General features: G+C 53.2%; 1 protein-coding gene across 6 annotated transcripts in view; it reads left to right on the forward strand.

Moving 5' to 3' along the window:
• Positions 1-24,710, forward strand: part of CUX1 (cut like homeobox 1) — a 363,108-nt gene that overhangs the window by 284,549 nt on the left and 53,849 nt on the right. For 3 of the 6 annotated variants that reach the window (XM_045543043.1, XM_045543041.1, XM_045543042.1), the window contains exons 12-20: positions 2,940-2,998; positions 6,483-6,531; positions 7,361-7,457; positions 8,472-9,143; positions 10,295-10,360; positions 11,641-11,742; positions 14,025-14,854; positions 16,750-16,915; positions 17,498-17,554. In XM_045543043.1, the coding sequence (XP_045398999.1) occupies positions 2,940-2,998; positions 6,483-6,531; positions 7,361-7,457; positions 8,472-9,143; positions 10,295-10,360; positions 11,641-11,742; positions 14,025-14,854; positions 16,750-16,915; positions 17,498-17,554 (2,098 nt within the window). The remainder of the gene's footprint in view (positions 1-2,939; positions 2,999-6,482; positions 6,532-7,360; positions 7,458-8,471; positions 9,144-10,294; positions 10,361-11,640; positions 11,743-14,024; positions 14,855-16,749; positions 16,916-17,497; positions 17,555-24,710) is intronic. The other 3 variants (XM_045543045.1, XM_045543046.1, XM_045543044.1) reach the window with 1 other exon arrangement.

The following is a 24,710-nucleotide window of genomic DNA, read 5'->3' on the forward strand; positions in this document are numbered from 1 at the left end:
ACCCCCGTTTTATAGATGAAGAAACTGAGGCTTGGAGAAGTTAAGTCTTGTCCAGGGTTACCCTGCAAGAATGTGGCAGAGCCAGGAACCACTGGACCCCAGGGCCCAGGCTCACGGGTGTCCCTGTCCTCTCTGAACCGCTGCGGGCGGGCAGGCGCCTGAGGTCAGGGGCTGCACTGTAGGAACCTGGAGATACTTTTTCTCCCCTTGGGCAGACACGTCTGCACAAGTGCTGTGATCATTAGATCGGTGTATGAGGTAGTGGGACTGAGCACAGGAGGGAAGCGCGTGTCTTCAGAGAGGATGGGAGTCCAGAGCGCCTGTCGCCCGTTTCAGATTGAAATTCTTTGAAACTGGACTTTCTAGAGCCTCACAAGGAGTGTCTGATCAAAGAACCAAGCTGAGGACGTTTGGTCTCTTTTCCACGATGGGCATGTTCAGCCTCAGAGGCCCGTGTGCAGTTTCATGTCACAAGATTCGCTGCCCCCTCCTGCCACTGCAGTTTTGAGACGTGGCGCTCACAGCAGGGCCATTTGTAAGGGGATTTCAACAGGGCCGGGTTAAGGCAGGTCAAGTTGAGCCTCCACCAGGCTCCCTCCGGCTCGTCTGTCCAAGACAAAAAATGTCATCTGAAGTTTACAAAAGAGATCTTGGGTCCTTCTTGATTAAAGCGCCCCCAGGTAGACGACATATTTCAGGGGGAGCTGTTTAGCTGTCAATGAAAACTGCGTTGCTTAACGACCAGGCTCTGTTCTAAGAAATGCATTGTTAGGTGAATTCATCCTTGTGCGAACATCTCGGAGTATACATACACAAACCTAGATGGCATATAGATTTTTTATATATTTTTTCATATGGAAAACCAAATGTCCCCGCACCATTACTGAATATCAGTCATTTCCCCTACTTGATCTGCTGTGCTAATATCAAGGGCGCTATATCAGGTTTCTGTATGTGCCCTGTCCATCATAATCTCCTAGGACCACTGTCATCTATGTGGCCGGTTGTTGACCGAAATGTCATCATCTGGTGAACAACTCTACACAGATTTCCATCCTAAAGCCTCTGATCAGGGCCGACCACAGGTCTTCAGAGAAGACCTGCAGCCCTGCCCTTGGGGGGCTGTAGTGGGACTTAGCAGGGATGAGAGTCCCAATATTGAGCGAGGGCCCGGAGGTGCCAACATCTGCACCGGTTCTTTGCTTTGTGTCACCCTTTGAGGTAACTGCTGTTATTCCCATTTTACAGATGAGAAGGTTGTTAACTTGCCCAAGGCACCCAGCTCATAGGTGACAGACTTGGACTCCAGATTCAGGCCATCAGCCTTCTTGGCCTGTGCCACGCCAGGTTGTAGAGTCTTCCATGTGTTCCTCTCCCCACCCTTCTTCCCAGCTTTCTCCTGTTCTGTGGATACGACCAAGTTCATGAGTGTTCTGTATCCAGCACCAGTGAGTTCCACAGTCTGGCAGGCGTTTTCCACCCTGGAAACACTGGGTAATCTTGTGCGAGGGAGGCCGGCACATCGGTGCTTCCTGCTATTTGACTATAGGGAAGAGAATGAAATAATCACTTTCTTACGAGCACCTTCTGAGAATCTTTTGTAGGAAAATGAGTACCTACTACCCCCTGTTTGATTATGACTGAGAAAACCATTATAACATCTAAAGTTGGCGAGAGGTTTTAAAAAGGAACTAGGGCAGAGCAATTGTATGCAATGGAAAATGCACACACAAGAAATTGCCAGCAAAGGCAACAGAAAAAGACGTGCTCAGTGAATTTAGTTTACAGAACACCTGAATTCTTGCAACCGTGGGCAGATGGGGATTCAGATGGGCATCTCCTCCCCAAACTCAAGGGTGTTCTCAGTTGGCTTTAAGCTCTGGGCCTGCTCGTGGCTGGTCAAGCAGCAGCTATTATAAAAGTGCACCTGGAAGCCCTGTGGAGGGGAAGGTGCCTGCGACGCCGGGAGTGGCATTTGTTCACCTCGAGCTTGGAAATACGCTGAATCGCCAGGGCCCTCTCCTGGGCCTTCGTGTTCCTTGTGGAGCTGCCTGGTTTCCCTCAAGGAGCTCCCTTTGGAAAAGGTCACAGCAAACTGGCCCAAAACCCCTTCGCAGAAGAAAGCACCCCCTACTGACTACCCCACCCCCACGGCGCTTCCCAGGATGAAGGCCCTGCAGAGCTGTGGGCGGAAACGGCCACACAAACACCCAAGCTGTTCTGGAGCACATCAGAGCACCATCATACTTCGGAAACGGCCACTGCTCCCCGAGGACCAGTGTGTGCCCAGGAGCCCCTGTGCCTGCTGCAGCCCCGTCGGGCAGGGTCCCCGGGAGGAGCAGCAGCTCTCGGGCAGGGCCCTCGCTGCCGGGCTCACCGGCTGTCTGGGAAACCACCCAGCACCCACCTGAACAGGCCTCCATCCCGAAAATCCCAGCATCCGGGGTTCGCAAGTGCACATGCACATTTCCTGAGGCCTGCACGGTGCCCTCGCTCAACAGAGGGCGTGTGTGTCCCGTTAGCAGGGGCTTCCCCGAAGGTGTTGACAGCCAGCTGTACGAGTCAGTTAGCCTGATGTACTTGTGAAAAACTCCACGCTGCTTTCAGACTCCAGGCCAGCTCTTCCTCCGTCTGCTGTTTCGCGGCATTCCATGCCAAGTGGACTTTTCCTCGTCCATTTTCGAGGAACGCTTTACCTCCATAAAGCTTTTTCCTTCTGCTTTTGTTAAGTTCTGTGTCATAACCTTGCGTTGCTGTGCGTGCACACGCTCGCTGGCCAGGCCCGAGCAGGGAGGAGGAGTGGTGGCCCGACAGTGCCCACTTCCGCTTGCTCGAGCGGCCTTCCCCTCTCGGGGATGGCTGTGTGTTCTGCAGCGAAGGTAGTCAGAGAAGTCCTGTTGTCCGACACGGCCACTAATAAAATTCCTCTCTGTTTTCAGCAACTGGAAGAAAAACTCAAAGGCCAGGCTGACTATGAAGAGGTGAAGAAAGAGCTGAAGTAAGTACAGAGACGCCTGTGGCCCCCGCAAGCTGCTGGGGTTCATCAGGGCAGTCGCTACCACATGCCACACCGGCGACAGGGCAGCCTCGGCCCCTGGCACTCAGTCCTGGCAGAGGCACATAAATTCAGCATGTGCTCGGCCGCTGCAATGGCATCCCAAGCTATCCCACACTTGGGTGTTTGCACTCAGGCCTGTCCCTGAATTCTATGGACTTTCTTATAAAAGTTTGTGCATTTAAAGTATTCCAATATGGGCCGGGTGCAGTGGCTCACGCCTGTAATCCTAGCACTCTCGGAGGCCGAGGCGGGCGGATTGTTTGAGCTCAGGAGTTCAAGACCAGCCTGAGCAAGAGCGAGACCCCGTCTCTACTAAAAATAGAAAGAAATTATATGGACAGCTAAAAATATATATAGAAAAATTAGCCAGGCATGGTAGCGCATGCCTGTAGTCCCAGCTACCCGGGAGGCTGAGGCAGGAGGATCGCTTGAGCCCAGGAGTTTGAGGTTGCTGTGAGCTGGGCTGATGCCCGGGCGCGAGACTCTAACTCAAAAAATAAAAAAAATAAAAAGTATGCCAATATGCACAGAACCATTGCCTTTACAAAAATGATAAAATCGGTTGTTTTTCAGCAATAAATTACTCAAGCAGAAGCAGAGCAGAGGAGGGAGACATTTTGTGATTGCAGGCGTGCACCTGGCCTCCTACACCCCGGCCGCTTCCTCCCACCCTCCGTTCCCCACGTGGGGGGCCACAGCTGAAAGCTTGTCCAGCCTGTAGGGCTGACGCTGACATTCTCAGGCTTGGAAGTTCCCTTCTCAGGCCCCAGCCCGGCCCCTGCCACCTCTGCCTCCTTCTCTAGCCTGGTCCCTACCTGTCCCCAAGTCCATTGTGCTCCACACTCGCCGACCCCCTCCCCCAGCCTGGAGCCCGCAGTCAGCCCTGCACATGCACACGGCTCCCCCTATGCCTGGGGTCCCTCCTCTGGTCTTCGGCTCTACCCTGTCTCTCCGGGCGACCCCTCACCCCAGACCCCAGCTGCCCTCCTTCCTGCTCCTCCTGCTGTTCCATCAGCCACTTTCTCTCTTGCTGATATTTTCAGTTTCTCCTTTTAAGACAAGCCGACACCCACTGGCCACGCTGTTCTTCATATTCTTACTTCCGTTCCCTGGGGCCTGCTGACAAAGCTCCCCGGATGGCTTCTTTGAACTTCTTACGTTCTCATCCTCAGCCTCCGCCTGGCCGTGACCTCCCTGGCCACTGTGCTCTCTCCCCGAGCAGCCACCCCCTCTGGCTGCAGCCTCTGCCAGCACCTCTGTGGAGGGACCCCAACCCTCGCTGGTGGTTCCAGCCTCTGCAGCTTATTTTTATCTGGTTGACCTTCTCTACCTGCCTCCCCTCTCCCAGTCTTTCCCTCATCTTCCCCCTTCAAAAAAAAAAGAAAGAAAGAAAGAAATAGAAACAGGGCCTTCTCCTAGTCTTGAGCCAGAGAAACTCCACCATGAAGCCTTCACCCAGTGCCTCCCTCCTGCCCTAGGGCTTGGTCATCCTCCTCTTCCTCCACCAAGCTCGCCTCTTTCCCCAGGAGCCAGGGCTTCTGGGCTCCTGCCTACGACCTGCACCTGTCTGTTACCTCCTATCTGTCACTTGCTGTGCCGCAGGCTGGCCCTCAGCCCTCGCTTCCCACAGGGCGGCTTCGCCAGCCCCTTGCCCACATTCCTGCTGGCCTCTCTGTTGCGTCTGTATACAGCGCAACCCCCACCCCAACTACAGAGACATCTGAAAGCTCCACTCAGGTGGCTTTTCTGCCAAAATGTGTTCCTGAAAGCCAAGTGTGGTGTTACACACCTATAGCCCCAGCTACTTGGGAGGCTGAGGCAGGAGAAGCACTTGAGCCCAGGAGTTTGTGTCCAGCCTGGGCAATGCAGCGAGACACATTCTTAAAAAAGAATGTGTTCCTGGCTTCCCACTTCCCAGTGAACCAAGTGTCCTCTGGGACACACCCATGTCCCCTCCCTGTCCCCGACAGGCTGTGCTGTATTAGGGTCCTCGCCTGCCATGGTGGTCTATAAGCATCTTGCTTCTGCAGAGCCTCTCAGATGCTTCCTCCTCACGAAACTGAGACCCCCGTCTCCAGCCCAAGGAGATCCCCTGCCAAGGGTCCCCAGCAGGTTCTCTGTCTGCAGACCATCTGGATGCTCCTCTGTGACCTGTCAGTTTCATGGGGCGAGGGTCAGGAGTGGTTCTGCTCCGGGGGCCAGGCACGTCCCAGGTCATTGGTGAAGATTTGTTGAATAAATGAGACACTTGTGTTTTTAGTATAAAAGGTATCAAACAAGGGGCAAGAGTATAATAGCAAATATGAGGCCCACTAAGAAAAGACAAGTTTGTGCAGACGGCTCATCATATCTCTCCTGTCTGATGCGAAGGGGTCCAGACTTATGTCTTTACTTTCAACAGCAACTGTAAAGTTATGTTTTACCCATATTAGCTCCTGTTTGTTCCTATATTTGTTAGTTTATATCATGAGGACCCCTGCAAAGGTACAACCACAGATAAACGATAGGAGGTCAGTTCCTGAGCTTACCCAGCACAGCGACCTCCTGGGGCTCAGGCCCCTTTGCCTGTGATGGCATCTTTACACTTCATAGTGTCTTGATGACACTCCATGGAGCTCACAGGAGGACAGAGGCTGAAGTCATGGCTGCAGGAACGCAGGGAAGGTGCAGCTGGCACTGTGCAGCCAGCCCCTTCTGGGTCTTGCTGTATCTAAAAGGAACACTTGCAGCTCCTGAGGGCCACATAGACTCACAGAAAGGAAGGAGCATCCACAGCAAAAGGAGCTTGAAAAACAGGAGTTCTAAGGATATGGACTTGCTCAGCTCTTGGACTTGTTGAAATAGTCCAGAGACTCTAGTGATTAGGATGCAGCCCCTTTCGGTAACAAAGGACTGAGAAATCAGCTTGTCTCGCCACACCCTGGTCTTTGCCCTCCTTCCCCAGCCTGGGGCTGCAGAGAGGGTCTGCCCGCTGCGCTTTTGAGCCACCCACATGTGGGACATCACTCTATGCCCGGTTCCCCTGGTCTCCGGTGGGTGCCCGTTACCAAGTGAGCCCAGAGCCGATGAGTTCCTCTCTCTCTAGCTTCCTTGTTACAACTTTTTCGTTCCCTTTAAGCTTTACAAATACATTCCTTTTGCAACAATGTTATGTCTGTATTAAACTTTAAAATTATACTCTGAACAGACCTGGTGTGATTCCATATGGAATGATTTACATGCTGGGCAAGAAACTTTTGCCAGCCAACTGCTAGTTGAATAGTTATTCTAGAGACGTTATCAAATTATATTATTGCCAGGGAAGTTGTTAAAGTTGTCAGTTCCTCAGTTCCTGGAGAGCAGGAAATTGTGATGTTAATGCTTATTAAAGTGGCTGTTAACAAAGGTATAAGTAGAAAGTAACCGCTCTGTCTTGCTCTTTCAGTATTCTGAAGTCCATGGAGTTTGCACCGTCTGAGGGAGCTGGGACACAGGTACATGGTCTCACTTTGCTTTCAGCGTCAGCGCTGCTGGTCACCGCTGGTCCCTTGGGCAGGCGTGCTTCTCTGTCTCAATATTTGAGGCCTCACGTTTACAGCTGATGAGTTATTCGTCAAGAACATTTAACCAAGTGAAAGCAAATTATCTTTAAAAAGAGGCAAAAAGAGAAAAGTTAGTGTTTTCCAAATTGGTGACTCCACTGAAGTGAAATTGTGATTTCACTTGGGCAGATACAAAGAACGTGGATCAAAAACAATTTCGGATCGTGTTAAGGAGTAGCCAGAAAAGGACTGGCTTAGGAACTTTACACGCCACCTCAGTGGAGAGGGCACAGGGGCAGGATGACACAGGGGCAGGGTCATCTGGTGGCCAGCTAGAATTTCCGTCACAAGTGGCTTGTCACTCCTGACGCCTGGAAGGCAGCACACACTCCATGGCTGGCAGAAAGGGGTTACCGCCACAGTCACTTCCTGACACAAGTCTGTGGCTCGGCAGTTGGTCCCGTTGCCAAACAAGACGCAGGTTTCAACTGCTTGAGTTTGGGGACAGATTAGAGAGTAATGAACTGTCTAGAGAAGCGATGCAAGTCTAAGCAGAAGAAAGAGAAAAGACTTCAGCTGAAATTAATGCTTTTTAAAAGGCACCTGAATGTTGTCCCCATGTGTGTTACACATACATGGGGGAAATCTGTCCCCATCGGAGTCGGATGCAGAACTGGGAGGGAAGGTGGGCAGACAGAGGACAGGGCCTGGTGGCCCGGGGAGTGGTGGGTGGCCGGCCCCACGGTGGGCCCCGTGGTGAGCCCCACTCTGCCCTGTCTAGGACGCGGCCAAGCCCCTGGAGGTGCTGCTGCTGGAGAAGAACCGCTCGCTGCAGTCCGAGAACGCCGCGCTGCGCATCTCCAACAGCGACCTGAGCGGTAGGTTGGCCAGGCCTCGCGCGCGGTGCTTGGTTCGCTTCCAGGGGTCGAGGAAGAGGAAGGTGAACCGTGAGTCTGGGCTGACGCATGGCGGGAGCATCGCCGGTTGACGAGAACCTTGACTAACGAGTGTTGGGTCTCCTCCTCCTCACCACTCTCCCTCCCCTATCCACCCTGCTTAAAGCCGGACACCGAGATTCGTGAGCCGCAGAAAGTCTGCGGAGGTCAGTTAGGGGCAGTGTGGCCGGAGATCCCAGGAGGGACGAGCGGAGGACGTTGGCTGTTCTGATCTGTGTCTGGTTGTGCGCACGTAGGCCGGGGGCACATGCGAGCTCGGCCTCTCTCTGGTGGTGTTTCCAGGGGCTGCTTAGAGGGCCAGCCCGTGCCCCTCTGGGCTCAGTGGAGCTTTTCTTCCTTTGTCAGGTTTTCCGTGGGGCCGCGTCCCCCATCCTTAGCCTTTCTTTGCTCATCCCAAAATGGTGGCGTCACTGACTGTGCTTCTGGTTTTGGCAGCTGGTAAACCGTTTAAAGGTGTCTCGGGCTTCGATGATATTGCATTCTTAAAACGTGCGCGCCTCCGATCGAGTGGACTCAGAGCAAGAGGTGTGAGCGAACCCATTGGTCCTAACATGTCAGTGTTTGCTGCTCCTCAGGCGGGCCCTTCTGGTAATAGCGTGAAGGCCAGAGGCCTGATGCCAGGCCTGCGACCTGCCGACTCTTCCCTGTGTGTGTCACCGGCTCCTTGCCACATTAGGAGTTTGAATCTATGTCTAGGGGATTCTCCAGGCTGCAACGTACAAGAAAGGCGCAAACATGAATGCATGTTGCTTGTGTTGGGGGGCCTTGTTTGGCTGATTTACAAATTCAATCGAAAAACAAACCAACACACCTCATTGGCCCTTGTAAAATCTGCACTTTTTTTTTCCCTTTTGTGGAGCAAACTTTGCATTTTGGTCTTGGTTTTTTTTCCCTTTGGAATCCCCCATAATGCATTCTGTTTGCCCTTCCTTGTAGGGTCAGCCAGGAGAAAAGGGAAAGACCAGCCTGAGAGTCGGCGCCCTGGACCTTTGCCGGCCTCCCCTCCTCCTCAGTTGCCCCGCAACACGGGGGAGCAGGCTTCCAATACTAACGGTACACACCAGTTCTCACCAGCGGGGTTAAGTCAAGACTTTTTCAGCTCATCCCTGGCAAGCCCCAGCCTACCCCTGGCTTCTACAGGAAAATTTGCACTAAACTCTCTCCTCCAGCGACAGCTAATGCAGTCCTTCTACTCCAAGGCCATGCAGGAAGCAGGAAGCACAAGCATGATTTTTTCAACAGGTCCATACAGCACAAACTCCATATCTTCCCAAAGTCCATTACAACAAAGCCCAGATGTAAATGGCATGGCCCCGTCCCCCAGCCAGTCAGAAAGTGCTGGGAGCGTCTCCGAGGGCGAGGAGATGGACACTGCAGAAATCGCCCGGCAGGTCAAAGAGCAGCTGATCAAGCACAATATCGGACAGCGCATTTTCGGACATTACGTCTTGGGACTGTCTCAAGGGTCCGTGAGCGAGATTCTGGCCCGGCCCAAGCCATGGAATAAACTGACCGTTCGCGGCAAGGAGCCATTTCACAAGATGAAGCAGTTCCTCTCCGACGAGCAGAACATCCTGGCCCTCCGCAGCATCCAAGGCAGACAAAGAGGTGAGAGACTGGCGCGGGCTGGTGCCGGCACGTGAGCCCGTCACAGAGTTGTGTGTATCTGTGTCTGTGTGTGTGCGAGTGTGATGAAACATTTGTACATCACATCAGGTAAAATTCTCTCTAGTTCTATCTCATCCAGAGCTCAAGGGTGGGCCGGCCTGAGCTAAGGCTGTTAGATGTGGGAGATCCGGCCTTTGAAACACTCAGCACCCTGCACTTAGGAAACTCAGAGTTTTAATACTGCGTATCAAATTGGAGGGAATTACATGACGCACAGCATCCCGGCATGTGTAGTGTCCAGGGGTCCAGGTGGCCTTGGGTGCTGGCCTCCAGCTGGGAGGAGACCCCACACAGCCCTGCAGCAACAGTGTCAGCTGGGGCTCCGTCAGAGCTGGTGCTCGGAGCTGGTGAGGGGAGCATATCCCAGACACGTTCCCCCCACTTTCCCCCACCCACAGAAGAGGGTGCGTCCCATGGTCACCTTACCTACAACGATTATGTTCCGTCAGTGATTTGTTTAGCATTATGAGCAAAACGGGCCTGGCTTGAGCAAAGTACACACAAGTTTTATTCAAACACCCTTCCTCCTCCACCCTCCATAAAAAGACAAAACATCAGTCACATTCATAATTGAAAGAATTCCTTCCCTCTTTAAGAACAGGGGATCAGTCTGCTAAATCAATGGGGATATAGAGAGGTCATTTTAGCAGACACATTTGGAACACCCTGAAATTTAGACTCAAATGGAGAAAGGCAATGTTTTGAACAGCATCAATTTGCACCAGGAACACGGGGCGATTCATAGTGATGTTAACCGAGATTGAATGTCTCCGGATGATTAATGGGAGCTGGGGGCTGGCGGGTGATTTGCTTCGAGGCAGTTCTCCCTCCCTCGCGCCCTCCCGGCGTTGCTGCCCTAGGCCGCTCCTTGGGTCTGTCCAATCTCCTCCTGCGGTAGAGCCATGGCCCGTGCGGGCCGGCCAGCCAGCGAAGGGCCTCTCCGAAGCTTCTAGTTAACTGCCAAGTTGCACAGGAAGCCCTGAGCCCTTTCTCTAGCAACAGGCAGCTCAGATTTCATGTCACACAGCCCATATCGTCAACACCACCGTTCCCCTGATTGTTTTGTTCTTACCACACTTGTTTTTCAACAGAGAATCCAGGCCAGAGCCTGAACAGACTATTTCAGGAAGTACCGAAACGAAGAAGTGGGTCTGAAGGTATGTTGCAGGCAGGTGTTTTTCTTTGCAGTCAGTAACCTAGGAAGCAGCATGTCCTTAGCTGTGTATTTGGGTTAAAACTGTACAGTGTGATTCTGGCCTGGAACCTGATGGAAAAACAGAGCTAGTAAGTATAAAACAAGGCACGGGTTCAAGTTCACCCAGCCCCTCCCCGCTGAGCTGCCCGCGCTCTCCCGAGTGCAGACAAGGCGCAAACAGGTATCACTAAGATACAGCCCTGAAGTCCAAATCCAACCCCCTTCAGATTCCAATTACACTTTTCCCATTTTCTCAGAAGCAGGTGAAAGAATTAGAGTTGTTGCTCTGAGAAAAATCAGGGGACCGAGTCTAATCAGATACTGCTGCTTCCTCATACTTTTAACTCTGAAGTGTGTTCAAGGTCCTCCGGAGTGGACAGATTCCAAACCCAGTCGGTTCTCCCGGGGGCCTTGGCAAGCCAACTCCCACTGCACTCCTTGGAGTTGCATCTTTAATGGGGCTTCATCCCAGTGGTATACTTGTTTTGAAATGGTTTGGTGTGGTGGTTCATATTTAGTAAGGTAGTGAAAAATTAAAATACCTGGACGGCTTCCAGGAAGAGCTGGGGCCAGCCCTGGGCATGGTGGCTTCCTTGCGTCCACACGTGGGGCTGCTCCGCAGAGCATCACCGTATGACCATTAAGAGTGAATTCTTGTCCTTTAGGAATTTCTGCAGGCTTCTCTCCTTGTGCATAAATTTTAAAAAGACATTATGTGATAGTAGATTCAGAACTTCTAAGTTAAGCCTGTGCCTCTTCACCTCGTACATGCAAATGATTAACAGGCAATCGTCCTCACCCCCCGCCCCGGCCCTCCTTTCCCGCTCGCCCTGCGTGGGCTGCCAGCTTCCAGTAACTGGGCAGAGCTGAACAGAGTCCCAGGCAAAACTATTCATCGGAGTTACTTTTAAATGGCTCATGAAAAACAATGCCTTTTAATCTTTCATCTTTTTTTATCCTGGATGAAATGATTTGTTCTCCCTGGTACTAACCCATGGGCAGTGTCCAGCTCGGGTCAATGTGAGAGCGTCTCCCCTGGCAGAGTGACGTTTACTGTAAGGTAGACGCAGCCGGAAGCCCCTCCTGCCCAGTGTCTCAGTACAGGCCTTGGGGAGGCCACACCTGCCTCCTCACCATCACCAGCCTTGGCTCAGGGCTCTTTATCAGAATGACATCTTCGTGCAGCGCTGATTTTCATTCAAGGTTTGGGTTTGATGTCATTGCTGTGACTTCTCCCTGCAGGTAACATCACCACCCGCATCCGAGCCTCAGACACTGGCTCCGACGAAGCAATCAAGTCCATCCTGGAACAAGCCAAGCGGGAGCTCCAAGTGCAGAAAACTGGTATGGCTTCTGTTTCTTCAACCGCTGTCTTCCAAACTTAATTAAAAGAATTGTCATGAGTGTTCGGGTCAGCAGTAATTAACTTTTTTTTTTTTTTTTAAACAATAAGGAAGGTTTTGTTTTCAAGCAAAAAGTCGCACAGAGAGGAGCAGGTCTGTGTGATTTGTAGTTTTGCTACCAGTTACCTTTCTTCTTATAATGTCATTCCCTAGCATTGACTCAGGATTGTACCTCTCCCCTAGAATCTCCTTAACTGAACTTAAACTACCAAGTAGTTTGTGTCAAATATCCTTTCTTAAAATGCAATACAGGCTTCCGTTATTTGGTTGTTATCATACTTGACCAAACACAACTGAAAAGGAACGGGCAGCGTTAGTGGTTAGGTGCCCACCTCTGCAGCCCATCTTGGGAGTCGGGGCTCCACACTCCCTGACAGCTGCGTTTTCCGAGAGGAAAGAACTCCCACGTTTCTGCCTCTCTCTGTCCGAGCTCTGATTGCCTGCGAGGAGCACCGCGCTGCAGACTCAGACTCTCTGCAGGAGCGGAAGCCAGTGGTCTCGGTTCTCTTCTTCCTGGGGTTCAGCACACAGACACACCACGCCTGCCCCGTACCCTTGCAGCCCCTGTTCCGCAGAGCCCCGCGCCACAGACCTGGCCACAGGCACCTGCCTGGCCTGGCAGCCGTGACAGCCGAGCATGAGCCACCAGCTGGCCACCACCCTGGTCACTCATTCTTCTCCCGCCTCCTACGTGCCTTATTCAGTGGGGGTCTCGGGAGCTCAGTGCTCCCTTCTGGGTCCCGGGCCTGGGCTGGGCACTTTCACCTCGCTCACTCTGCTGCAGCTGAGTCCTCATAACCTGGAAGATGGGTTTTATTATCCTGTTATTCCTGGTTATCCAACTCAGTCTCAGAGTTAAAATAATTCACCCAAACTCATTCAATGCTAGTCATTGGGTAGAAAGCCCAGCCTCCCAGCTCTGGTCCCCGCACTTTCCCTTCTGCCGCCATATGCCTCCTCCTGCAGGCCCCAGGGTACTTGGTGCTAGTACTTGTGGGACCTCATGCCTGGCAGTGGATGGAGCTTTCAGTCCAGCGTGGTTCTTGCCCTCGTTGGCCAGAATGGAGGTTTAAGCCGGCACTGCCCACGGGTGTCTGAACAACCAGAGGCCTTAGTGGGCGGCCCGGCAGGAATTGAGAGTGGAAAGAACCGCTTGAGGTCTGGCTCCCTTCATGGCCTGTCTCCTCCCTGAGCCTTGGTTCCTTCATCTGCAAAGGGGTGGTGGCACTGCCTGCACCCAGGGATGGCACAGGGCATGTGAGATTGAGGAAGGAAGCCCCTCTGTAAAGTAGGAAGGCACTGGAGAAGAATTATGGGTTGTTGGTGTTATTTTAGGCATTTTGGGGCATCATTTAACGCACACGAAGAGCTAGTTTATATGTTTTCCTCCCCTGGCTGCGAAGGCGTATGATTTGGAGAACAAGGGACAGAGCCAGGAGTCGCATCGACCCCTGAAATGTCACATCAGAGCCGGGGCTTCCTGAAGGGCCACTCTCCACAGTCACCTGAAAACTGGTGACAGATGCACATGCTGGGCCAATCCCTGCTTCTCTTCAGTCAGACACAGCCGGGGGCCTGGCCATGTGCTTTTTAATAGCAAACAAGCAGCGATGTGGTCCATTACCCTCCCAGTGTACAGACGGGAATACTGAGGCCCAGAGATGCCTGTGACTTCCCAAGCCCACAGATCCTGGAGTCCCAGGCCAGGGACTTGAACCTCATTGTGGCTCCTCTTCCCTCTTCCCGTGGGGGAGGCTCCCTGCTGCTAGTCACGCCACTGCAAACACTTGAAGCCAGCTCACACGTGGCCAGTTACCGAGACTCCAGTCTCGTGTTGCAATTAGCTTCTAAACTTTAACAGAACCACTAGGAGTTTGGACTATAGCACAGGGGAATTGACATTAAGTTTAAAGTTCTTAGAAGGGAGGCCAGGAGGGCATGTCAGGGAGCATCTTCATGCTTCCTCTTTGTCACCCTCTCAGCTGGCGTGTGCCAGGGGCCATCAGGCCATCGAACAGTAGCAGTAGTCCTGTCCTCACGCTCAGACAAGATGCGTGACTGTTTCCTTGACTGGCAGAAGTGCTGGGAATATAGTGCAGTGTGGTTCTCCCAAGTAACCCACGTTTTGCAGGAGGCCAGGGGGAGGAGGCTGGACTGGGAGAAGCATCCCCGGCTGACAGGGTGGTTCCGCCACAGTCTCACCCCTGTGTTTGCCTCGTGCAGCAGAGCCGGCCCAGCCTTCTTCCACCTCCAGCAGCGGGAACTCCGACGATGCCATCCGCTCCATCCTGCAGCAAGCCCGCCGCGAGATGGAGGCCCAGCAGGCCGCCCTCGACCCAGCCTTAAAACAAGCGCCGCTGTCCCAGACTGACATCACCATCCTGACCCCCAAGCTGCTGTCCTCCTCGCCCATGTCGACCGTTCCCAGCTACTCTCCCCTCGCGCTCTCCCTGAAGAAGGCCCCCGCGGCTCCCGAGGCCAGCGCCTCTGCTCTGCCGAACCCCCCGGCCCTCAAAAAGGAGGCCCAGGACGCCCCCGGACTGGACCCCCAGGGAGCGGCCGAGTCTGCACAAGGAGTTCTGAGACACGTGAAAAACGAGGTGGGCCGCAGCGGCGCGTGGAAGGACCACTGGTGGAGCACGGTCCAGCCGGAGAGGAGAAACACGGCCGCCTGTGAGGAAGCCAAGGTCGAAGAAGCCAGCAGCGGGAAGGACAAGGTGAGCAGCGGCCAGCCACGGCCTGAGCGCAGCCAGCTCCAGGGACCCTCGTCGGCAGAGTACTGGAAGGAGTGGCCCAACGCCGAGTCCCCGTACTCCCAGAGCTCGGAGCTGAGTCTGACCGGAGCCAGCCGCAGCGAGACACCCCAGAACAGCCCTCTGCCTTCCTCCCCAATCGTGCCCATGTCGAAGCCCACCAAGCCCTCGGTGCCCCCGCTGACCCCTGAGCAGTATGAGGTCTACATGTACCAGGAGGTGGACACCATTGAGCTCACCCGGCAGGTCAAAGAGAAGCTGGCCAAGAACGGCATCTGCCAAAGGATCTTCGGGGAGAAGGTAGGGGTTCGATTTGAGTTCTCCCATCCCTCTTCATTGCTTAGGACCGAGTATCCATCCTGGAGCATGTGGCCATCACCCATGTTAATTACCCAAGAGCATAAGGTGTCATCCACTCCCCAGCTTCCGGGGAGGCCGGCCAGTGAGTGTTCCCGCTCCCTGATCGCATTTGCTGACCCATCGCGGCCAGGCTCAGGGCTCGGCCTCTCACCCCTGCGCTGCCCTTTCGACCTCAGTCACGCTGAGGGGTGGACGGTAAAATCGCCATTTGACAGAGAAGGATGCTAAGGCTCAGGGACGTTCACTGCCTGCCCCAAACCAGCAGGTGACTGAGTCCAAGTCCAGCCTCCGCTGCCAAGTGGAGTGAGAGGCACCTCTGCAGACTGTTTGGGCCAAAAACCATCTGATCTGATCACACAGAGGGGCTGCCATGCAGAGACCCAAAAGGGACTTGCTAGGAAAAGCTCCATGAAGCGTAACTGTGCCTTTCTCTGTAACTCAGACGGCCTTGGGTGTCGTCTGGCCAGAGAGGTGATGCGACCTGCCTGGGGAACATGCAGCTCGGGGCAGCCCAGGCACGTCTGCCCCTGTTTCCACGTTGGCCTTCCTCGGCTCAGGAAAGTGTGATCTTTCTCGCACGAGCTCCCGACCCTTTCTGTTCTTTGCCGGTAACTGAGACAGACTCCGGATGGTGGGGACTAGCCACGCCTGTAAAATCTAAAATAAACACAGTTCCCCGTATGCATCCTTTTGGATTAAGTAATGGGTCGGTAGGCACAATGGGAGCCACCTCCTGCCCTGAAAGGCACCTTCCTGAGGGAGCACATGGCTGGGGCGGCGGGGGCCACACACAGCCGTCCCTCCCGCCCGCACTGTCCTGCCGTCAGCGTTTGCGCTTCGCCGCGCTCCGAATCCTCACAATATTCGATTGTGAACTCTTTGTCCTGATTTTGCAAAAGGTGATGGGGGTGAATAGAACTGAGGATGAGCATTTAAAGTCCCTTGAAATTTCAGTTCAGTGTTGTAAAAATATCATTTGAGAACATTTAAATAGACATTTGTGCTCATGCCTTAAATTTAGCAGAGACTTAATAGCGTTGAACTTGTTTGGCCCATGAGTGCAGTTTATTCTGGAACTTGAGAACTTTTCAAAAGAGTGATCGGATGCAGCCCCTAAATATCTCTGGGCTGCATCTGTGTCCCGTGGGGGGTGTTTGTGCCTATACATATGTATGGCCATATGTGAGCGTAAGAAAACTCGGGTGTGTACACGCAACTTGTCAATTGTCTGCAGCTGAATGTCACTCCCAGACTGCCTGCCCTGTCCCACCAGCTCACCTCTGGGCCCTCACCTGTGAGCAGGATGTGATGACAGGGAGCACATCTTTCTAAATGCCACCCTGGCTTGGCACCAGCAAAGGAGACTGGCTTCCCACGTCCCCCTGGCACCTACTGCCCCTGCCTCTGGAGGGGTTCTTGGCCCAGCACCTCGGCCTTTCCTGGTGCCACCAGCAAAGAGCAAGGTGCTCCACAGCCTTGCTCCTCAGGCCTTCAGGATGACAGTCCTGCAACCTTGGCAGGATTGAGACCCGGGGTGCAAGCCCCTCCCCTCCCTGGGAGCTGAAACCTGCAGCCACAGCCCTGGCTCACCCAAAACTCCTCCCGTGCCCGGGCCTCAGCACACCGGTAATCTTGGAAAGCTTATTTCCACACCTCAAGCTGTCACCAGCCCCGGGCTGTGGGTCTGTACTCAGACGTCAGCCCTAGAAGCTCTCCTGGGTGTCGTTCACCTGTGCCAGGCCTCCACACGGCCGTGCGCGCGTCACTGAAGCATTCTGTGGCATCACGCTGATACCTGGGCACTGACAGCCGTGTGTCTTTGGTTGCCACTCCAGGTGCTGGGCTTGTCCCAGGGCAGCGTCAGTGACATGCTATCCCGGCCAAAGCCATGGAGCAAGCTGACCCAGAAAGGCCGAGAACCCTTCATCCGGATGCAGCTCTGGCTGAACGGCGAGCTGGGCCAGGGTGTCCTGCCCGTTCAAGGGCAGCAGCAAGGGCCAGGTAACGGCAGCCCCGCCTGGGAACGGGGCTGGGGAAGGAAAGATCTGTGGAGGAGCCGGCCACCACCCTGGAAGGGCCTGGCCACAGCAGCTCCACCTGGGCCACCGCAGGGAGGGAGGAGGGGACTCTGCTCAGGGATACACCCAGCCACCCTCCCCTGTTGGCTGGCGCAGGGAGGAAGACAGCTGCCCCCTTCTTCCACAACCTGTTGCCATGGGACTGACTTTAGTTTTTAGGAGAGAGAAGATTATGCCTGGCTAATTTTATAAGCAGCAGAAAATGAGTTACCAATTAAGAAAATGCTATTTATACATAAATATAGGTAAAAGTCAAGTAGCTAAATCAGGGAGTCGGGAAGGAAAATCAGCCAAAGGCACAGACGCAAAAAGGATCGGGCTCTGGCTTCCGCCTGCTTCCAGCCCGGGCCTGGCTCTGTCGCAGCTCGCGGTGCAGGCCTGCGGCCCCCGTGCCAGCCCCGCCCTGTGAGGAGTGGGGCCTACCTCAGCCGATGCTGCTCAGTTAGGAGGCTTTAAATCCGGGGCTTCATTTCCTCCTCTAATCGTGACCCTTCTTTTTCCTCAGTCCTGCACTCTGTGACATCGCTACAGGACCCCCTGCCGCAGGGCTGTGTGAGCTCAGGTAACCAGCTGATTTCTGTTGGTTTTATATGAAATATAAATACATTTTATGTTTTCCTGTTCTCCGGTCCATCCCGGGGAGACTCAAAGGGACAGGGACCCCTCATTCTGGATTTGATGAGCTGAAAATACAGTGTCCTCTTGGCAAACTGGGTCCCTCGAGGTCCCATTTTCTACTGGAGAGCACATGGGCAGCCGCGTGAAGAGGCTCCTATATAATGTTTCCTCGCTCGCTCTAGTCCTGCTGCAGCCTGTTGGTTTCCAGGCACGGAGCCTCGTGCAGGGCTGGGGTCTAAGTCAGAGACAGATTCCTCGCTCAGTGGCTCATGGTCTGATAGGAAGCGACAGGTACAGGTAGGTGTCGCTCTCCCAGTGGGGTCGTGTCAGGGGGACTCCGGTCCATCTGGGAGGCCTCCAGGCAGGAGGGTGGGGAAGGTCGGAGCCTGAGGCAGGCGCTGGGTGGGGCAGCAGGAAGGATGTGGCCAGGAAGGCCCCGGGAACAGCTCAGGTGTGAGTGGCTGGTGAGCTGGGGACGCCCAAGAGAGTGGCCGAGGCTGGAAACGGAGCGTGGGTGCAGGCTGGGGCGGGGGCGTGGTGCAGGCTGAGAAGTTCGGGTGCCCCCTGGCAGCATTTGAGAGCCCGGAGGTCTTGGAGGCACCTGAGGCCTCCGGCTGGACCTGTCCTCTCTGCTGCCAGGCCTCCCAGCGTGGTGCCTGAACACAGCCTGAGCCCACCAAGGCTGACCCTTGGCCGTGGCTCCTGGGCTCCCTCATATGTTCCCTCATTTCTGCGCCCAACATTGTAGCAGAGTTTTTCTCACCCAGCTTTTCGGAGCCGCCACCATCATGAGCCGTTGCTCTTTTTTCCTTTCTCTATTTTTCTAAACATGTTGCTTAGTCTCCATATCCCATTGATTCATTGAAAACACAAACAAAGCTAAGTGAGGAGCACAAAGCCCGCCAGCTTGCTGGAAGCTTTACGAGGGGAAACATGTGTAGCGCGGGGAACAGCTGGTTGGCAGCAGCGGCTGCTGCTGCAGGAGCCCCCGCCCACGCGCAGATGCAGCCGGAGCGCGGCAGTGGCATCAGAGTTCCCGGTGGAGATCTTTGTATGTTTTCAGCGTTCTGATTTGATTTGGACCAAAGCGGAGGGCAGAAAGCTGTGTCTCACCCGCGCCGCAGGTTCTTGGCTAGACATCTAGATGGAGCGAGCGTCCATCAGAAGAAGGATCACTTCGTTTCTGGGTTGGCCAATTTAGTTAGCAAGCACCAGAGAACTCGCCCTGCACTGGCTTGCGTTCAAAATACTCCAGGGGAAACAATGGACGTAGCTGTTTGCGCTCGAGTTTTGCGGACATTTGCATGAAAAATTAGCCTTGCCTCCTGCCCTCGTGGAAGGTTGGCCTCCCCTAAACTCCCAAGAGTATTTGCTGCCCCATCCGAGGCAGGACTGGACTTGGCAGAATGAGACTAATGTTTTCTAGATCAAAACCCCTTTTTCCTAAATAAAACAGGAAGTTTCCCTGGAGGCCAGGTCTGTTATGATCCATGCCAGAACCACCTACTTGTCGGAACAAATCCTTAAAGAATGGCTTTTCACTTTTTATTGTAGTAGATCGTCACTCATAAGACAGTCACATTTCCAACGTAGGAAAAACACACTGGGCTCCTAAGAGGAATGTCAATGATATTTGTAAAATATCAAATTACTTTATAGAATAAAGTCACTTAAAACTCTTGGGGAGCCTGCAGATTAGAGGAGGGAGAAACAAGCAGTGAGCCCCGGGAGAAGACCAAACGCAGCAGAACTTGCCAGTGGCATTTAAGAAGAGGCGGCAGGTGGGCCTGTCCCTGCTCACCCCAGCAAGGGAGGAGGTTGAGCACAGGTCACTTACCCCAAGCCCCTCCGATCTGTCAGCCGCAGGGAAGCCCCCGGTAGAAGCAATCATTATGGTGACCTTGGAGAAAAATGGAAAAATATTTCTTATATAATAATACAATTTTAAAAATTTTGTACATCATGGTAACAGCTAAGCAAAAATGTTTCTCTGGGCCAGAAAGACTGGAAGGTACTTGTCAAGATAAAAAGCAAGATTACCGTATGATGGCAAGATTATGGGTGGTAGTTTTCCTTGTTTGAAATGTCTTTATCATCATATCTTTTCAAGAGGGTTTCTAAAAATTAAAGTAGCTATACTTTCAGTATATAGAATTTAGATTAGAAAATTAGAATTATTTTCTGAAAGTGAGAAAGGCCCCCACCATCGGGTAAAACTCTTCATTCAGTGCCTTAGCCTAGATTTGATTTTATTTTTTTCTCTTTTATCAGAATAAGTCAGTCAAAGTAACTGTAGGTGCTCTCCAGACAATTATTCTAACCTTTGTTTGAGCAGCTGAAAAGATTGTGGGATAAATCCTTGGGATGAATGACTATAGGAGACTCTGGAATCTTCTCTGACAGTGTCTCTGGGGGAGCTTTCAGCAGTGTTCACCCTGCTGGCAGGGGGAGAAGCCCTCTGTCCCTAAGATTGCCACAGGATTCTGGTTCCTGCTCTCACCATGGCTACCACAGAGTCCTTCCCAAGTGGTCCCTAGACCCAGAAAGATGCTCTGTCCTCAGCGGTGGCCCCATCCACCCTCTGCCTGAAACAGCTCAGCGTGGCAGACCCAGATGGCTGCAGGCAGGTAACTGTACACCTGGCTTGGTTCGTTCCTGAATACTGTGAGAAACACTTAGTATCTGAGAATCTGGCCTCTGAGCTGGCCTGGCCTCCCTCCCAGGTGGGCAGGGACTTCGGAAGGCTTGCCTTCTGTCCCCTCGGCCAGTTGCAGCCCTTGAGTAAGGGCTGCTCACAGCAGAGGTGGTGGGGGCTGAACGAGGTGGCTCTGTGTGTGGTTGCCATGGCGATCAGGTGCCAGGTGCCAGGGTGGCCTCCCTAACCTGAGCAGCAAGACGCTGACCCAGGATCCGTTTCCCTCACTGCAGATCCCTGGCACCTCCTCCTGCCCAGCTCTGTCGTCCCCCAGTGCCGCCATTTGCTTTGGGGATTTATGTGTCAAACTTGCTGATCAGTTTTACAATGAGGAGAGAGAAACCACGTTCTCAGTTGCATCATCTCTTTTTTCCTCTTGGTGGATATAAACACCTCTGAATGTTCCTTTGAGAACACTGAGGTGACAGCCTTGGGCATGAAGAAAACCTGATGCCATTTTGAACCACCAGTGTCACTAGTGACCCGTGGCTTTTTCTTGGAAGCTGTTGAGGCCTCAGTAAAGAGTGAGGTGAGCACTAGCTTCCACGCCAGTCATAGAAGTAACTTTTTTTTTTTAAGAAAAGAGGTTTTTAAAGGACTAATCTCCAAATCAGTTACCTTTTAATATATTTCCTGATAAGTCTTAATTTTCTACGAACATTTTTGTGCCGATTTCTTTAACAATACTAAGTGCCTTGGTCGGGGGAGGTGAGTGGTTCTAACCAGGGTCATCTTTGATCTAACTGGGACAACTACATTTGAAGATGCGGTTGCAGGTGGTCCTTGGGAATCGATTCTGTGTCTCCTTCTTTGTCTGTCATTGCCGACATCGTCCATCACTCCCGGCCCCGCACTGCTCTGCCGTCGCAGGGCCCCTAGAGAGGAGGGGGAGCCCGTTAAGATGTGTTTTCTCAGAGTGTGGTCCGCTTGTCAGCTGGCAGGTTTTTTTAAGGGACGCGAACTTTGAGGTCCAACGAAGGTGTATATGTGTCAGTGGCAGGTACAAGGTGGACAGACATGACCTAGTAAGCCACTGGATCATCTCTTTTTTTCTTTCTCATTTCTTAAAACTCATTTTCTCTTCACACTTCCTTGGGGTGATTAAGCTTTTTACCCTGGGGGGTAGGAAAATTAGGGAAAGGAAAGAGATTATCCTGGATGTGACACCAGTCGTACAACACATAGAAGGAAGAGAAGAGCCACCCAGCACCCGCGGCTTGGTGCCTATTTAATATGGGAGTGTTTTTTGCTGGAGCTAAAAAGCTCCTACTTCTCCGCTTTCACGCTGGCTTCAGGTGTGTTGTGGCGAGCTGTCCAAGCAGAAGGGTGGCCTGGTCCCCTCAGATTAACCATAAAATATCCAGCTTTTCTGCGGTGTGGTGTTAGTCAGGAACTGTGGGTTCCAAGCCTTCTCTGCCCATGGAGAATTCCACAGTGCATGTCGCCGTTCTCAGTCAGCAGAGTATCAGCTGCCTCTTTGAGAGGACAGCTGCTACGGTCTGTCTCTAACGTGGGTGGTCCGACGGGGCTGTGGGCCGTTGTGGCCTCACACAGCTGGGAGGTCCCCGTGGCCACAGCCCCCACCGTGGACAGGGCCTCATTCCTTTTTCATTAATGTGCATCGTGGCAGTTCGCTTAGTGCCCACCAGACAGCCAGGAAACTATGTCCAGGGTTCCAGGGCTTTGAACTCTGTGATAGGATTCAGTGTCCTTGAATAAGCTCCCCTACGTCAGTGACGAAGGTCAGGGTGTGGCACATTTGGATAGCGTGTTAACAGGAAAAGGAGGGGCCGATTGCACCCCCTGAAAATTTCATAGCACTTTCTAAAGCAGGCAGAACTCTTCACTCAGTGCCTTACATAGATTTGATTTGATTTTTTTTCCTATTTCATTGCAATAAATCAGTGACAGTAACTATTGGTTCGCTTCAAACAGAATTATTTCAACATTTGTTTGAGTAACTGAAAAGATTTGTATGTAACTGATTTACAAGCTGCCACAGACAACTGATCAAAAACAAAGAGAAACACAGACTAGAAAGCGCCCTTTCCTGAGCAGGTGGCTGCCGCGCGTCACCTGGCCCAGGATGTCACCCTCTGTGCCACCCCTGTCATTGTGGTTTCTTTCTCTCTTGGTTGTAGACTGCATTGGGACATTTTGGTTTTATCAAGAGTGGCACAGGAAAGAACTCTCCACTCGGATGTCAGAAAAGGCAGGTGTCTGGATTCAGACCCAGCCTGCCTTCCTGGCAGCTGCCGTCCGGCGTGTGTGGGCTCGGGCTGCGGGGAGACCCCGGCCCTGAGGGGGCTGAGGAGGGCAGAGGGGTGAGGGAGCAGGACGCTGCAGGTGGCGAGCCCTGCGGGTGCACAGGTTCGGAGACGGAGAAGATCGCAGCCTGTATGGAGCCTTCGAGAAAAGAAGAAACATTAGAAGCCCCTGATTCGGAGGCCTCTTTCTTTTTAGGAAAGTAGGTGATGGAAGAGCCTCTCGGTGTAGAACACTGTTGATATCGCTGCCTTAGGGCTCCAGTAAGAAGAACCGGGCAGACTGGCAGGACAGGATGGGGGCTGCCAGCTCCCGCAGGTGCCCCACCCCCAGCTGGGTACTGTACCTGCCCCCTCAGCTCCAAGCACCCTTCCCCGTGCGCTGCGGTTCTCGCCGCTCACGTCAGGAGCTCACAGGGTGGAGGCCAGGGAGGGTGTTTGGAGTTCAGGGAAGACACCCTCATCTACGAACCAAGGACAACAGGGGCCACAAGTTCATGAGCAAGGGAAAGAGCTCTCTCCTGACCATGGAGCAGGCGGGGTGGGGCCTACGTAGCCCCAGTGCATGGAGAGCAGGGACCACCAGGAACACCCAGAGACGGCTTCGGCTGCTGCCGAATGCACCCCAGGCAAGCCAGACAGCGCAGGAGTTGTCTGGGGCCACAGGGTGGGGCCTATGGGGCTCAGAGAACCTTCCTAGGGGCGTTAGCCGGAGGACTGCAGACAGCCCAGAGCCCACGGGGCAGCGGTGAGGAGGCTTCGGACACAAGGAATGTGAGCCCCAGAGCCAGCCAGGGACCTGGGGGCAGCCCCCAGGGGTGAGGAGACTCCCCAAGGCCCACCAAGATGGACTCAGGTACGGAAACGGTGCTCTGTGAAGTTACCTCTAATCAACTTCCATTCAAAAGATTTCAGCCTTCTCAGCTGAGCTAAGGCAGAAAGGGCTGTGCTCATGCCGAGACTTTGAGGCAGGCTGTGCAGAGGGAAGGCCAGGCGGGTCTGTGGATGGCCCCTGAAAGCCACAGGGAAGGAGGACGTGCTGCTTGGAAATTTCCCTCAACGTGTGACTTGTCAGGATGGCTGCCATGACTTCAGTGGAATGTCCCATCATCGCCACGTGGGCCCTGCTCTCTCAGCTCTCCAACCCTCCACACATTGTGGGATGTGATCCTGAAAACACGGCCCGCCATGGTAATGCAGGGAGGCATTTCACTCCTGGGCAGCCTGGCCTGTCCCCGCTCAGAGGACACCGCACCTGCAGGTCCCCAACGGGCATCCTGGGGCAGTCAGCCACTGAGCGCCACAGCCCACTTGATGTTTTGTTCCAAAGCAACAAACATCATTGTCCAGTGAGGAAAGCGCCCTACAGAGGCTTCCCGCGCCCGCCACACGTCCTGGAGCCCCAGCTCCTGGCACTGTCACCCGCCATGCCCTGGGAAAGAGCACTCTGGCAAACTCAGCCCCGAGGTTCTCTGTTCCTAGAGCAGGATTTGTCACTGTGCCTCACCAGAGTGTGCAGAAGCAGTAGCGCAGAGTCACAGATTTGTTTGACTTTTTTAAAAAATATATGATTTGTAGAGTTTTTTTAGTAAGTAAAATGCACCATGGTTACAAAATGCAAGCTTTAAAAGGGTTACACTCCTTTTAAGAAATCAGTCACTCCCCCAGGGGCTCCTGTCCCCAGCTTTTCACGCATCCTTCAGGACAGTCAATGCAGCTACATGTTTGTTCCACGGATCGGGGCTGTGCAAAATTCCAAGGCCCTGTGCCTTTTTTTTTTTTTTTTTTTTTTTTTTTCAGCACATTACAGGGGTACAAATGTTTAGGTTACGTATATTGCCTTTGCCCCACCTGAGTCAGAGCGTGAAGCGTGTCCATCCCCCAGATGGTGCGCACCGCACCCATTTGGTGTGAATATCCCCATCTCCTCCTCCCCCCTCCCATGTGCCTTGCTTTTCTCACTTAAGCGTTTATCCTGGAGACCTTCCTCCATCAGTACGTGAAGAATTTTCCCCTCTTTTTGCAGCTATGGGGAATTCCTGTACCTGGCTGTACCATGTTTTATTTAACCAGCCACTACTGAGAGATATTTGAGATTGATTTTTAATAGTAAAACTTAAGAAACTGCCCTGCAGTGACCA

Source organism: Lemur catta, chromosome 2 (genome assembly GCF_020740605.2).
Source record: "Lemur catta isolate mLemCat1 chromosome 2, mLemCat1.pri, whole genome shotgun sequence".
Classification (NCBI taxonomy): Eukaryota; Metazoa; Chordata; class Mammalia; order Primates; family Lemuridae; genus Lemur; species Lemur catta.